Source organism: Thermobia domestica, chromosome 2 (assembly GCF_964235325.1).
Source record: "Thermobia domestica chromosome 2, izTheDome1.hap1.1, whole genome shotgun sequence".
Classification (NCBI taxonomy): Eukaryota; Metazoa; Arthropoda; class Insecta; order Zygentoma; family Lepismatidae; genus Thermobia; species Thermobia domestica.
Window position 1 is genome coordinate 332,954,691 of NC_137455.1, and position 15,723 is coordinate 332,970,413.

General features: G+C 34.0%; 1 protein-coding gene across 1 annotated transcript in view; it reads left to right on the forward strand.

The window, feature by feature from the left end:
* Positions 1-15,723, forward strand: part of LOC145679528 (polyamine-transporting ATPase 13A3-like) — a 161,219-nt gene that overhangs the window by 33,427 nt on the left and 112,069 nt on the right. The window contains exon 4 of the mRNA XM_081750106.1: positions 13,821-13,887. Within this exon, the coding sequence (XP_081606232.1) occupies positions 13,821-13,887 (67 nt within the window). The remainder of the gene's footprint in view (positions 1-13,820; positions 13,888-15,723) is intronic.

The following is a 15,723-nucleotide window of genomic DNA, read 5'->3' on the forward strand; positions in this document are numbered from 1 at the left end:
TTTACGGAGTATCCTAGAAGGATAAAAACCCAACCATATCGGATAGAACTTACAGATAAAGAACCTGTACTTGGAAAGCTGTATGATATTCCGCAAGCCATGCGTAAAGAATTTGAAGAAGAATTAGGAAAGTGGATACAGCATGGAATAGCAATAGAAAAGTCATCATCGTATCGCAACCCCATGCACTGCGTGAGAAAATCGTCATGTGGAGTACGTCCCGTTTTCGATCTAAGGGGTCTAAACAAAAAGGTTATTTCTCCGAAAGTACAGGTGGAGCCCATCTTTGAAATTTTATCTCGATTATCAGGAGCAAAATATTTTTCTTCTTTCGACTGTTCCTCCGGCTATTATGGTTTGGCTCTTCACCCGGCATCTTATGAGTGCACAAGCTTTGTCTATCTTGGCAGACAATTTTGTATGTGTGTGTTGCCTATGGGTTTACGTTCCTCACCAGCTATCTTTCAAGCGACAATGAATAAATTCTTTACGATGGAAACAAGATCGTTCGTAACGGTATATTTGGACGATGTACTTTGTTTTTCGCCCGACATCGAAACTCATTTCTAGCATTTGAATATTGTGATGAAAATTTTTGATGATGCAAACTTCTCTTTAAATTATAAAAAATGTAAATGGATACAAACTGAGTTAAAATTTTTGGGATATGTTGTCAGTGGCAAAGAAATAAAAGTAGACCCAAAAACCAATGAGGCCATTCGTTGTTTTCCAATATCAAAGACAAAGAGGCAGTTAAAGTCTTTCCTTGGCATTGTGGGCTGGCGCCACCGACATATTCCAAGTTATGCAGAGCTAACAGCTCCATTATATGAATTATTAAAAAAAGATGTGCCGTTTAAATTTAGTGAAGATATATTTAAAAATTTTGATACTCTAAGAAAACTTGCGAGTGAACCTCCAGCTTTAGGTCAACCGAATTTTGAATTGACATTCCATCTTTTCAGTGATGCATGCGCTGAGAATTTGGCTGGTTACTTGGGACAATATCAAAATGAAGAAGACGATATCACAGTAATTGCTTACGCCAGTCGTCGATTGAAAGTTCATGAATTGTCTATGACAATTTTCCAATTGGAATTACTTGCAATTTTATTTTTATGCGAACGTTTCTCAAACTACATTTTGGGACGATCTGTGGTAGTACATTGCAATAATCACGCAGCTACGTATGCATTTTCTCTCAAAAATCTAGACTCACGAACAACTAGAATAATTTTGAAGCTACAAAGGTATGATTTAACTTTCGAGCATGTCCCGGGAAAACAAAATTTTATAGCGGACATTCTTAGTAGATATCCACCAGAAGTTCAAGAGAACGAAAATACGAATAAAACACAAATTTGCCCTACACGTGACATCTTTCACTACTATGGAAATTTTGTTTTTAAATCAGATCCTACATTATTTGAGTATGAGAAAATCAAAATAGAGCAACAAAATGATCCTTATTGTCAGAGTCTAGTCAGAAAGTTAACAAACAATCCAAACTCTTCTTATATCAAGATTCAAAATAATGTGCTTTTCATTAGAAATGTTATAAAAGGAACTTGGTTATTAGTTATTCCCAGCAGTATGGCTGCAGATTTGGTAAAGAAGATACATCAACAGGGACACTTCGGCCAAAAGAAATGTTTGGCATTTTGTCGTGCTATGTTTCACTGGCGAAAACTAAAGAGAGATATGGTTAACTGTATAAGGAACTGTCTCGAATGTGCGAAAACCAAACATAGCAATAGAAAATTGGTACAAGGCACTTATCATTTGACTGCACATTTTAAGCACGATAAAATATGTCTAGATTTAGAGGGCCCATTGCCACCCAGCAATGGATATCACTACATATTATCTGTAGTTTATATATATTCACGGTTTGTTTGCTTCTATCCTCTGAGAAAGGCCAACACCAGTGAAATTATAAAAACATTAGAAAAAAATTACTTTTATATCATTCCTTATCCGAATATAGTCATTACTGATCAAGGACCTCAGTTTATGTCGAATATCTGGAAAAAATACTGTAATCAGCATAATATAAAACATGTTCCCACGTCTCCGTATAATCCGCGAGGAAACGGAATAGTGGAGAGAAAACATAAAGACCTAAACAGATTAATTAGAACTTATTGCGCAGAGAAACAAACGAAGTGGAGTAAGCTTCTAAAATGGATCCAGGATTTGTTGAATCATTCTGTAAATACGATGACACAACAAATACCTGCGGAAATATTCTTGTCATATTCATCGATAGATAATTTTAAGAGATCCTATAATTGGCCACTTGAATTATACCCTCTGGATCTAGCTGATAGAGTATTGTCAATAAAGAGTCCTGTATTCTCTGAACAAAATACAGCGGCTGAAGCTAAGGAACGAAGTGCAGTATTAAAACCAGGAGATCTAGTTATGAAGAAGACTCATCATTTATCGTCTGCGTCGAAGAGTGAAACGGCTAAATATCTACCATGCTATGTTGGACCCTACGTTGTAGTAAAGCTATTGAGGAATTCTGCTATATTAGAAACATTAACTCACAAAAATATGGGAACACATAACCTTAGAAACCTGAAAATATTCAACTGTACAGAGGACGAAAAACAAAGGATTTTGAATAAATATACTATCTCATCTGACATCCCCGATGACAACGAAAAGGAGTAATTAAAATTTTATCTCAAGATAAAAATTTTTTCTCAACAAAGGGGAGAATGTAATGCGCCCCTATTCTCTATCTGTTCGGGATGCATTACATATTACGTATTTCTTATATTATTATTTATTTGTTCAATTTTATCTGTTTAATGTTTAATACTTTTAGTTTGAATTTAATGTAGGTAATAAGTCCGGTAATCTGTACCTGAAGATATTTTCAGTAAAAAGAAAACGAAGAAGAAAAATTGAATTGATAAATGTACTTCTATGAGATTCTATTTTGCGATTTTTCAAACGATTCTTTTTGTGTTTTAAATATTGGCGAATATAAGCGGTAAGATTACGAATCGATTAAATACTATTTTAAAATAATTAATTAAGTAACATTCGTGCTTTGGAGTGAAATTAGACATTCCAGCGTTCGCAGAATAAGAAGAAATTTTATATTACATGGTAACCATAGGATTATAGAATAATTTCGAAACCAGGAGGTTAAGATGAAAACGATGCTGCTCTAAAAGTTTTAGGTTGGGAGAGATCTATCTCTCTCCCATATTATTTTGCCACCAGGAATAACCAACATTATGAATTTCTGAACATAATAAATATCTTGACAAACCTTATCCAAATTTCATGTATCCTCTTAAACAATCAATTTATAATATTCAGGCCGTTTTAGCTGTAGAATACGTACTTCAAAAATTTTCAAATACAAGACAAAATATGCATCTACTATATTTTAACATAATATACATCATAGATATGTGTTTTACATTTTATATTCTGTTCAATCATCCATCTGAGAGATGTAGGATGTTATCTGTTATTTGATCAACCTGGTGTCTACATATTGAAGATGTCTTCTGTATAACCGGTACTGCTGCCATTGCTAATGATTAAAATGAAGAAAAAATAAATATTAGACAATTATATGATGCACTAAAGCAAAATAATGTAAACATAGGAAATATAAGCATTGCTACGAAGAAACATGGAACGGAAATGAAGCGAATGTATAACTACGGAAGTTTAAATGATATAAAATAATTTAAATAGTAATAAAAAATATAAAATAAGTTTGATAATAATAATAATAATATCTAATGTAAAAAAAAGAAATAAATGTGGTACTTACCGACAACAGGGCATCATCATAATCATCTATAACGAAGATATCCAGGAACTCTAAAAATAACTTTTTAGACTAGAACAACAATAAAATATAGAATATCAGCTAAAATATGTAAACACAAGTATATCTATGTATGAAGTTTTACTATTTATCTTACGCCTAACATTTCTAAAATCGTACTCTGAATTAAATACAATACTTACCTGTTAACAAATGGTCTTCAATATTACGATGTTATGACAAGTATTATGTTATGTATGATTTGTGGTATTCTCGGGTTTCGATACCAATCAGAATACAAAATGTAAATTGAAGAATTGTATACTCGAACTTTCATTTGTATATTCCTAGAAAGTCATGATTAAAGGTTTTCTGTATTTATTAATTATTTAGATCTGTATTTTTTTTAAATTATGAAAATACGTGAGAATTACACATAAGTCTCACCTCGCGTTGTGATTTGTATTTTTGCTTCCATGTACTCACGTCATTACCGCGAACCAAGAATTTTCCCCATTTTAGGAAAATGGGGTGGCGTATCCACTGGGCCACAGATGCTCACTTCTTCGCGGATGGAGACTAAGCCCGAAGGACGACACTGCATCTTCAATTTTGACAGTTGCGCATACCTGCGATATCGGCAGCTGAAGGTTAAATACTTGTGATTGGGTTGCAAATATGATGGATCCAGAAAACACCATACGGATTGACGCGCGTCTGCACCACACAAGTAAGACATCGGATGCTTGCCAGAGCAGGAGTATTACAACATACTTTAGGAATTATGAAAGGTTGAACACGAAAATGGATCAAAACGGATCCGGGGACATTAAGAGATTAAAAAATCAAAAACTTCCTACGTCTAATGAAAAATATTATCCTTAAATATACAGCAACCAGATACTCAACAAGGTGAGGTGGGTTGCATATAACCAAGGGGTTAAACAATCTTTGTAGTCTTCTTTCTCTGAGCGATTTAACACTGTGATGGATGGTTAGGTTGTTGGCGGTGCCATAAATCCCTACATGGCACTCTTGCTGGACTTTTGTCAGAATATCACCCACTTTTCCTGTGATTGATGTCCCACTGTGAGAAGCATCTTGGAGATCGAAAGTGAAAAAAATAAACAAACTTAAAAGAAAAACAAGTAATTTCATAAACAGAAAAAAAAACTTTTTAAAATATATGAACCGATTTTTTTTAAAAAAAGCACTAAAATCAGAAAATAATATAAATAAAGCACTTGAAAGCAGGAACAGTTTATTACTCTCATCTATACAAGAATTTTGAAATCGTGCCAAGCCAGAAATATTAATTGCTCGTAAGTTTGCCATCAAAATAATTTTATACTAGACATTAATTTGTTAGGCTTGCCAGATTTCAAAACTTTAGTATTGTTAATAATTAAAAAAAAGAAAAACTGATTTTTAGTTCTAACAATTTTATATGTTCTGTTTTTAGTGCGTCTTTTTAGTTATTATTTTCTCCTCATTTACTATACTCCGTTTACTACGCATTCCTAACGTTTCCTCATTTATTTTTCGTTCATTCACTTCCATAATAACATTCCAGAGTTTTAATAGCCGTACTCAAGCCTTTAAGGCAGCTTTTCCCAACCGGTATGCCGTGAATGGGCCGCTGGTGTGCCGCGAGGAATCGAAATAAAATTATGAATTTTATAGCAATCAAAACGTAGGGGAAAATGTATATTTGTATTTTACATTACTATGAACCTCTACTATGAATCTACAAATTTAAGTTTCATACCGGTTACTGTTCTGTACATTTCTAATGTTGAAAAAAGTAGATATTATTATTGTTATGACCATTTCTGCTTTCTTATTGTTGCAGACTATTTCGTAACTTGAAAATTTAAAACATCATTCAATCCTTCCAACAAATTACCTACATTTGTGTTTTAAAAGTAAGAGAGATTTGTTTGTTCGTTCGTTATTTAGTGATCTTCCTTCTTTGTAAAAGGTTGGACACAGTTTTTAAAAAGAAAGCGTATTTTTATAAAACCTGAGTCCAATATTTCAATGCAATTGTTTTCTATTTTAAAATTAGAATGAAAAATAAGCATAATGATTTACCAAGGGGGAAAAACCAGTGATAGAGCTATCTTCTCTGTGAGAAGGAGATCAATAACACAGAAAAAAATACCACTGTGTTTTATATTTACAAATAATAATATTTATAAGTGTGCCGCGAGAATCCAAGTAACACCCGCAGTGTGCCGCAAGTTGAAAAAGGTTGGAAAACGCTGCTTTAAGGCTATGTCTGTAGGCTTACTTGTGTTTGCGTTTAGACGGCAGCAGACCCAACCAAGGCTATAGCAAACTTGGTAGTTTCTCCATTGAAGCTTGCTTCAGATTTGCCAATAATATGTCATGTAAAGCTAGCCTTAAAAGTCCTTTAAATTGATACACCTGACAAGTATGACTTAAAATTTAAACGTCGAAAAGCCACACACAGAGAGAATATCTAAGACTAAATCTAACGTGCACGTGTTTTCGAGCAGTCTTCATTCTTACATCTGGTCTAAGAGTGTAGACTTATACGTCAATGCTATCTAGACTTGAATCATAACTTTAAAATTTACACTTCAAAAAGCTATACACAAAATAGATCCCTAAGGTTAAATCTGTCAACGAAAATTGAGGACGAACTTAGACTTAATGTAGACGTGTTTAATAACTGGGTTGTCCTATTTATAGCCTTGCGCACATTTCTAAGGCTTTTAATCATTTTACGTCATTTTTCGTTTTCGCTTCGTGCAGTACAACGCTCAGAGGTAAAGCGTTCACCTCTGGTACGTAGGATCACAGGTTCGATCCCAGGTCGTGCCAAGTGGACTTTGTGATGGTGGACAAACACCGAACGCATGAGTTTTCTTGGGGCTCTCACGTTTCTCACCCTATTTTATTCCACCATTCCACTCATTATCATCATCACCATCTCCCTTAGCTTCGTGGCATACTCATGGGATGTAAAGCTTTTTTTTTTAAAAAAAAAAAAAAAAAAAAAGATGATATGAAAACAGAAAGACAGACGTAGAAAGCATTCTGTTCGCACATTGTTGCTTAGGAGCATTTGAATGTTGAATATACAAAGAAAAATGCCATTAAAAACAAAATCCGAACACAGTTATATACTACACTCAGGTAAAATAACTGCAATATCATGGTGGATACCAATTTATTACAGATTCAATCGTGTTCATATTGTTATGTAGCATAATATTGATCAATATTTCGTGACTGTTGTTATTGTTCTTACGTGTGAACAGCGTGGAAACAACGCTAACTCAAAATATTTCCTTAAATTTCGCGTAAGTCGTGCTGTTTGTTTGTTCCTCAACTTCGGAACTTAACTATGAGGGTGATTAAAGGTTTAAAGGTTAGGTGGTACCTTAAAATTAAGATCTTGATAAAAAAAATAATAATTATAAGTATCGTATGCACAGTAGAAAGTAAGAAAATATAAAAAGATGAAATCTTTAAGTTTTACTTCCCTCGGCTGGGCTAAAGGAGACGGTAATGATGAGAAATGAATGAAATGGTGGAATGAAGAAAGTGGGAGGAAACGGAAGAAACCCAAAGAAAACCCACGCAAACGGTCTTTATCCACAACAAAGCTCACTTGGCGCGAGCTGGGATCGAACCAAGGACTCCATGCATCAGAAGTGAACGTTCTACCACTGAGCCACCGCGGCCCTTAAATGAACAAATGATTTGATGTAAAAGAATTTATATTATCCTATGTAAATGACAATATGAAGTTAAATTTACCAAGTTTTTAGTTGTCATGCATTTTGTAAGAGCTTTTTGTGATAAGTGTTTAACCCGTTCGTTTTTCGTCAGGAGACATGAGTTCAGTTTCAAATGTGAGTACTTAGTACGAATTCCATGTTAAACTATCGGTTCACATCTCACATAAACTCTAAACATATAAAGAAAAAAAAGCGGGAAAGAAGTTATAACATTCTATCAGTAATCTATGGCAAGTAGCTAAGACAAACCCTGAAACACCTCAATATCCGTCTAAGAAAAAATTTCAACTTCTTTGATTTTTCAATTGCCCACTTTGTGGATAAGTGTTTCGAAAATTCAAAACTGATTAGACGACTATTTCGATTCTTTTATATACAGATATATAGATATATCTTCTTTATTCTTTGGAATTACGCAAAATGGAACCTGTCAAGAAACAGATGACAATTGGATACACACAAATACAACAAACCAGCATATGTATTATGGAAGGAAGAAAATATATTTCGTAAGAATATCTTCTACAATGGAAAGTAGGTTGAAATATGGATCCATGAATCTTTCTCCTTTGAGCAAAGTACACGTTGACCGATCTTTTATTTGAACAAGAATATCCATAATGACAGATGAAAGAGTGGGAATTAGCAGCTTGAGTCTTCATATTGTGTTGTCATAACGACTACAAGACAGCTCAAAGAGCGACGATTTTCCTTTTTGGAAATCCCGCAGTTATGAATGAAAGCACACGGAATGCAAAAGAGCCTATTTGGTATGAAGCAAGCATTAAGAGACAGTACAGAAGAAATGGCCATTGTTCTTCCGTTGAGTCTTTACCAATATTGACAAGGCAAAGCAATGTGGTGTGTAAGGCACACCTCACTTTCTTTCAACTCGATTTCACATTCGAAATTCAAAGAGCTCCTTCCAACGAAAGTGTTCCTGCCTCACGCCCGTTTATGGAGTCTACAGTATGCGTAGCTGTGACTACAAATTTCCATTTAAGAGTTTTCTACTGTGAATTGCTTTCAAGTGGCATTATGCTTCTTATCCATAGCAACCTAATAGCCAATGCCATATTGTATCAGTCTTGGCCTACCAGTCTTGAAATTAACTTCCTCCGAGTTCTGTAAAGACACAATGTTAAGTTACAAAATGAAAACATCAGGGCATACCAGGTTAAATACGTACATCTCACTGCTCTTAAGTGAAACCGAAGTGACTATCTATAGATTATATAGAGTATTTCAAAACAACACCGACAACGTTGAGAGGTGATTCCTGACATCAAGATAAGTCAAAAAAATATAGACCAACCTGGGTGTACAAATACTTCCTTTCGGAGTTATAGGATGCCGAAAACATTAAAAAAAAAAACGAACTTTAAAGCTCAATAGCTCCAAAACTGTAGAACCTACCGTAGTCGGCTCAACACTTCACTTAGGAACTAATATGTGTGCTATCCAAAAATACATGTTTCAAAATCCTAAGGTACACACGCAACAATTTTTATAGAGGGAGTTTGGCTACGGACATGTAATTTGAAGTAGAGTTTACTTACCAACTACCTCTATGAAAATTGTTGCGGAAGTTTCGCAGGATTTTGAAACTTGGATATTTGGATAGGACATATTAGTTCCTAAGTGAAATCTTGACCCGTCTACGGTTGGTCCCATAGTTTTGGAGCTATGGACCTTTAAAGTTCATTTTTTCATGTTTTCGGCAGCCTATAACTCCGAAAGGAAGTATTTGTGCACCCAGGTTGGTCTACTTTTTGTCTTATCTTGGTGTCAGGAATCACCTCCCAAATGTTGTCGGTATTGTTCTGAAACACACTGTATACGTGTACTAAGTCCAGATTGTTGTAAATTATATTTGTGGTTTCTAAATTGTATTATAGTTGACAGATAATAATAAATTACTCAATATTGCATTATATTACACAATTATTTTATAGATTTAATAATAACCAACATACTTTTCAAAGCTATTCCGTTTTCTTGAAAATAGTGGCGATTACTCAAAGAAAATTTACAATGGCAACGGAAGAACGAAACAGAAAATCCTGGAGCAAATTTTGGGAACGAGAATTGATCCAATATACTTAAATTTACCTTATTTCTAAACTGAAAAGGAAACACGATATAGAGAATAAATATGGTGATTCTATGGAGCCATCACTGAAAGAATGCGCATCAGTTTTGCCAGCTTAATCTTTTAGTAGCGAATTCCACTTTAGTTGAATAGTTTCTGTTGCCAACATGGTTTCGTCGTGCATTAAGTCACTTTTGGTGTCATACACTTACATGAACTGAGCAAATACGAGAATAATCTTTAACAAAAATGTTGATCAGTTTACTGAGTTTAAAAATCCGGCCATTGACAATCCGGTTTTTAAGATTTCCGACAAGGATTTCAGAGCGCATTTTCAAATTTACCGTGTTAACACGTCACTGTTTTCTGGAAACGCCGTTAAGTTTTGTTGACGCTGTAGTCGATAATCAGTTATTGATTGTGTCTGTCTTGTTTGCATAAACCCGCTAACAGACATTCCTGCTCTTTCCTTCTTCTTTTATAATGTATTTGCCGAATTTTCTTTCTTCACAGCACTGTATAAATAGTCATTTTTTGTTAAATATACGGTAGATATTTTTATAAAAAGGCCTTGTGTCCATCTTAAACACAAATTAAACATAACTTTCTTACAAGACTGTCTATATTCTTTATTATAAATTAACAAGAAATGTTACAGTTTCGGAAGTATATCACTTTCTTCTTCAGACCACTACTCCAACTGAAATCATAGATAACATCTTTTTTTTTTTTTTTATCCATCTTTCATTTTCACTATCCTATCACTTATCTTGCAGAAACTATTGTCCCACACAAATCTTAAAGCTTTTTTCATTTTCTCCTTATCCCAGTTTTCAATTTTTCTGTCCTTCATCACCTTGTCTACTACTCTTAGAACTTCTTCTCTCTTGAGGCTGGGGAACATACTTTTAACGTCCACACTAAACATAACAGTCCTTTCTTTTCTGGTTCCTAAATCTTTTATCAATTCTTTCACTTCTGCTGAATTAACTATCCTCTTGCTATCCTGAATTCCTCTGAGAGCTTCTGCAATCTTCTTAATCTTTTTCTCCAATGCTTCCATGAAATTACTCCTACAGTCTAAAACCGGTCTCAGTTTTACTTCCTTCTTATGAATTTTAGGAAAACCTTTCATCTTCGGTATCCTTCCTTCTTCATCAATAAATTTTGATAATCCTTTCTTCTTACTTTCTTCTATTACCTGTCTTCTTATCTTCTTCTCTTCTTCTTTCCCTGTTTCTGCTATTTCCTCATATGTACTGTCATTCAACTGCTTAAGCTGCTCTTCATACCAACCTTTCTTCATAACCACTATTGCACCTCCTTTATCCGCTTGTTCTACCACTATATCTTTCCTGTTCTTAACTCTCTTTAAACCTTGTAATTCATTTTCATGTAGATTACTTTTCTTCTTTTTTGATACATTTTTCACTAATTTCACTATTTTTCTTCTTACTTCTTTCACCTTCTCTTTATCTTCTATCTCCTGTAAAGCTTCTTCTGCTCCATAAACCAATTCTTCTATGTCCGTTTTACATTTTACCACCCTAAACTTGTATCCTAGACTTAAAAATTCCTCTTCTTCTTTCGTAATCTCAGCTCCTCCAATAACTACTACCTTCTTGGAATATTTTCTTTTCTCTTCCTTCCATCCTACTCTTCTTCCTTTTTCATTTAACCTCTTCCTCTCTTTCTCCCTGTAGCTTTCTTCCCAACGTCTGAGACCTTCTATCGTCCACTCTCTGACAAATATACTTAGTTTTTCTTCAAACTGGCTTTTGTTTCTCTCATTACGCTCTTTTAAAGTCTTCACTTCTTTTTTCTTCCTCCTGATCACATCCCATATGAGTTCTTTTTGTAACTTTCTAATCAAGTTTCTATACCTCACTGTTTTGCACTCTACTCCTTTTTTCTTTACCACTAGTCCTTTCGGAGTTACACCTTCTTCTAAGCACTTATATAAGAATCTCAGTTGTTCTTCAATTTTAATTTCCTTTCTTTGGTCATCTTTCCATTCATCAATATTCCTCTGAAGACTCGGAAAATAACCAACATAGATATTTTTATAAAAAGGCCTTGTGTCCATCTTAAACACAAATTAAACATAACTTTCTTACAAGGCTGTCTATATTCTTTATTATAAATTAACAAGAAATGTTACAGTTTAGGAAGTATGTCACTTCCTTCTTCAGACTACTACTCCAACTGAAATCATAGATAACATCTTATTATTATTAGAGATGTTATCTAGGATTTCAGTTGGAGTAGTAGTCTGAAGAAGGGAGTGATATACTTCCTAAACTGTAACATTTCTTGTTAATTTATAATAAAGAATATAGACAGTCTTGTAAGAAAGTTATGTTTAATTTGTGTTTAAATATACGGTATATAGCACATTATAACCATCCAAAATACGACATTTTCAAAAATCTGCCGGAATTTCAATCTGTAATTTTTGTGCTTATTACAAAATTACCTAAATATTATCATCATAGGTGGCAGGCCACTTACTGCAACTGAGAAGCTTTCATAATCCACGGTCTTCCAAATCCAAACTCTCACTTAACTCAGTATGACGTGCTTATTCCGGTTAAAAAAAAAATCGATTTAAGTGCCGTTCAAAAATTTTGTGGCCTCTGATCCACAAAATTCAATATATTTTATTCAATCAAACATTTTATTGTGCCTTCCATATTTTGAAAACTACATATAGTGTAACCAGGCCAAAGGTAACAATTTACTCAGTATGATATGCTTATTCCGTAAAAAAATATAAAAACTTGATTTAGGTACCATTCAAAAATTTTGTGGCCCTTGGTCCACAAAACTCAATATATTTCATTCAATCAAACATTTTCTTGTATGCCCCATATCTCGAGAACTGCATATAGTGTAGCCAAACCCAAACTATCAGTTAATTCATAATGATTTGCTTATTCCATAAAAAATACGAAAACTCGACTTAGGGGTCGTTCCAAACTTTTGTGGCTCCTGATAGTAAACCTAATTATTGGCCAAGATTGCAATCTTTTGATCCATTTTTTGAATCATTCCTAAAATTCTTGGCCCTCTTCTTAATAATATCTAAAATTGTTATTTTCTCCCACACCATTTTGATCACCCTCTCATTCGTTTTCCGTTCGACCCAGCTAATATTTCCATTCTTCTCCACACCCATATTTCTAAAGCTTCCAATCTTTTTAAAATCATTTCTGCGTAATGTCCATGTTTCTGACCCATATTGTACTATAATATTGACCAATATTGTATAGTACAATACTTTACACTACACATTTTAAGAGTCTTTTCCTCAACTCTATATTCAAGGTCCCACAAAACAGTATTTTCTTGCTCCTAAAGCCTTGTTTCGCCATTCGCAGCCTTGCTTTTATTTCACGTTTGAATTTCTAATTACTAAGATAAGTTATATTTATTCTTTGATTTCTGCCATGTTGAAAAATTGAAAAAAAAAAAAAGCTTGAAGAAGCTGATGAGTATCGTTTAACAGGATTATTTCATACATTTCGACCTTATAAGCAGAAAGAAAATCGCCATTGGTAAATTGAACGGGTACCATTAACGCTTGCTCGGTCTTTTTATCTATCTATAATCTAACTCGAGCTTTCGAGAATACGATGGCCGAGAGGCAACTCTGCACGGTGTAGTCACGTGGCTTGAGGCTGTTAAGTTAACAATCGTGACTCGCTCATCTTTCGAATAAGAATAAGAACATTTTAAACTGTCTTCGATGTTTCTGTGTTCATGTTCTTGTAAAAAGCCCAGTAAAAACTGAGCAGGATAAGAAAGAATTGAATAACTTAAAGCAAATTAGAGCTCCGTTACCTCTGATGCAAGTTGATCCCCCCTTTGATCCCTGGATAATGAGTTATAGTAGACATCGTGGCTGTAAGCTTACTCCCACATTCCAGATTCTAATTATCTATGTGTTTTCTCTCTTTCTCTCCCACATTCTCAATCTACTAACTCATACTATTTTTTTTTCATTAATCATCACTCTTCTCTAGCCTACAAAACATAACCAAAGGGCATTAAAATAAAGATTTGATATCTAACTCAAAATTTGTCTCTAATTGTTTATATAATTAGTAAACTTAATACGCTTGCTGATGCTTTTTCTTTGTTTGTTTTTCAGCAAAGTATAGCTTTACGTGATGCTATGAAATCAGAAGCTGAAGTAACAGCTGTCAGACAAGGGAAAGGTAAGTCATTTGAATTCCTTTATATCTATCTATCTATCTATATATCTATATCTATATTTATATCTATATCTATATATATACCTATATATATATATATCTATATATCTATCTATCTATCTATATATATATATATATATATATATATATATATATATATATATATATATATATATATATATATATATATATATATATATATATATATATATATATATATAACTAAGACAAACGTAACGCGTAAACCGTTTGTATTCGTTTTAATTTTAGTTTCAAGATCCTTTAGAGCTTCGAGACTATACGAGTTATGGATCTTGAGTTGAACATGGGATTCAGTCTTATATGCACTCACAAGGAAGCGAACCAAGGTCAGACTGGTCAGACGTCTCGAATTTATCAGAAGTATCTCTGGTTTTCACTAGTTGTCTCGAGAATATTTTTAAGAACATCTGAATCTCCCAGTTTTTAAAAACGGCTATTTTACTCGAAAATCTTAAATGCTTTATGCTTAATGTTTGGTTTCAATTTTAACCTGCTAGATAGGGCTAGTTATAGTACAGGGTTATTATAAATGATGGACCCATTTTTAAACATTCGTAGTAATTAAAGTACAAATCCGAAATGAACAATCTTTATACAAATGGAAAGAGGAAGGTTGAAAGTTTGGGTGGGCAATAATGGTTCCCGAAGCGGGCAGTAGAGTTCGCGCGGCAATAGGCCGCCATTCGTTCCTCAGCGCTGGATAAGTCGCAGGGGAAATGAAGACCTGGCTCTACACTTCTGGCCACCGAAATCTCCTGATCTCACGCCATGTGACTACTTCTTATGGGGTTATGTTAAGGAAGCTGTTTACGCCCCACCTCTACCAATAGCTCTGGACGATCTGCGAAACCGTATCACAGCTGTTGTGCACTCAGTAACAGTAGATACACTTGCTCGTGTGTGGGACGAGTTCAGCTACCGCATAGATGTTTGTCGTACAGCAGACGGTGGACACATTGAACATTTATAATGTATTGCCAAAAAAAAAAAAAAAAAAACTTTGAAACTTCCAATTTCCATTGGTATAAAGATTGTTCATTTTGGATTTGTACTTTAATAAATACACAGCTTTAAAAATGGGTCCATCATTTATAATAACCCTGTACTATCTATCACCATCGGTAACTATATGTAACTAGATTAATAGATAGTTTTATTTCCGGTTTATAATTTCCGCACATGCTTCATAGCTAGATAGTGAATTCAAATAAAATATCTAGTTTAACATCCCATGATTATGCACTGAGTCTAAGCGAGACGGTGATGATGGTAATAAACGAAATATTCGAATGAAGAAAGTGGGAGGAAATAGAATTTCGAGAAAACCTATGCACACGGTGTTTGTCCATCATAAAGCCCACTTCATGCGAGCTGGGATCGAATCAGGAATCTCGACTCATCAGAAATGCTTAGAGATGCAAAAAAGCCGGCTTTTTTGAATCGATGGTTTTTTTTCACATAAAAAGCCGGCTTTTTTGGAAAAAAACCGAGAATTTTGGAAATTTTGGCTTTTTTCATTTTCATGATTTTTCTATCCAAATAGCTTTCTTATAGTATATTCTATAGTTAGATAAGATTTCCACGACCTGAATGCCATATTTAGCTCTGTAATTCACCATCAAGATGGATGGAGCACATATTTTACGAATTAAAGCTAACATGAAGAATGTAGTATTTGAGGGCAATTTTACAGGTTATTTAACTTTATTTTAACTTTTGAGTTATCGACATTTTTTTCCTTCTCTAGATCATTTTAATTTGTCATCCGTGTTTCATTTCTAAGAGCTTAGTACTCCA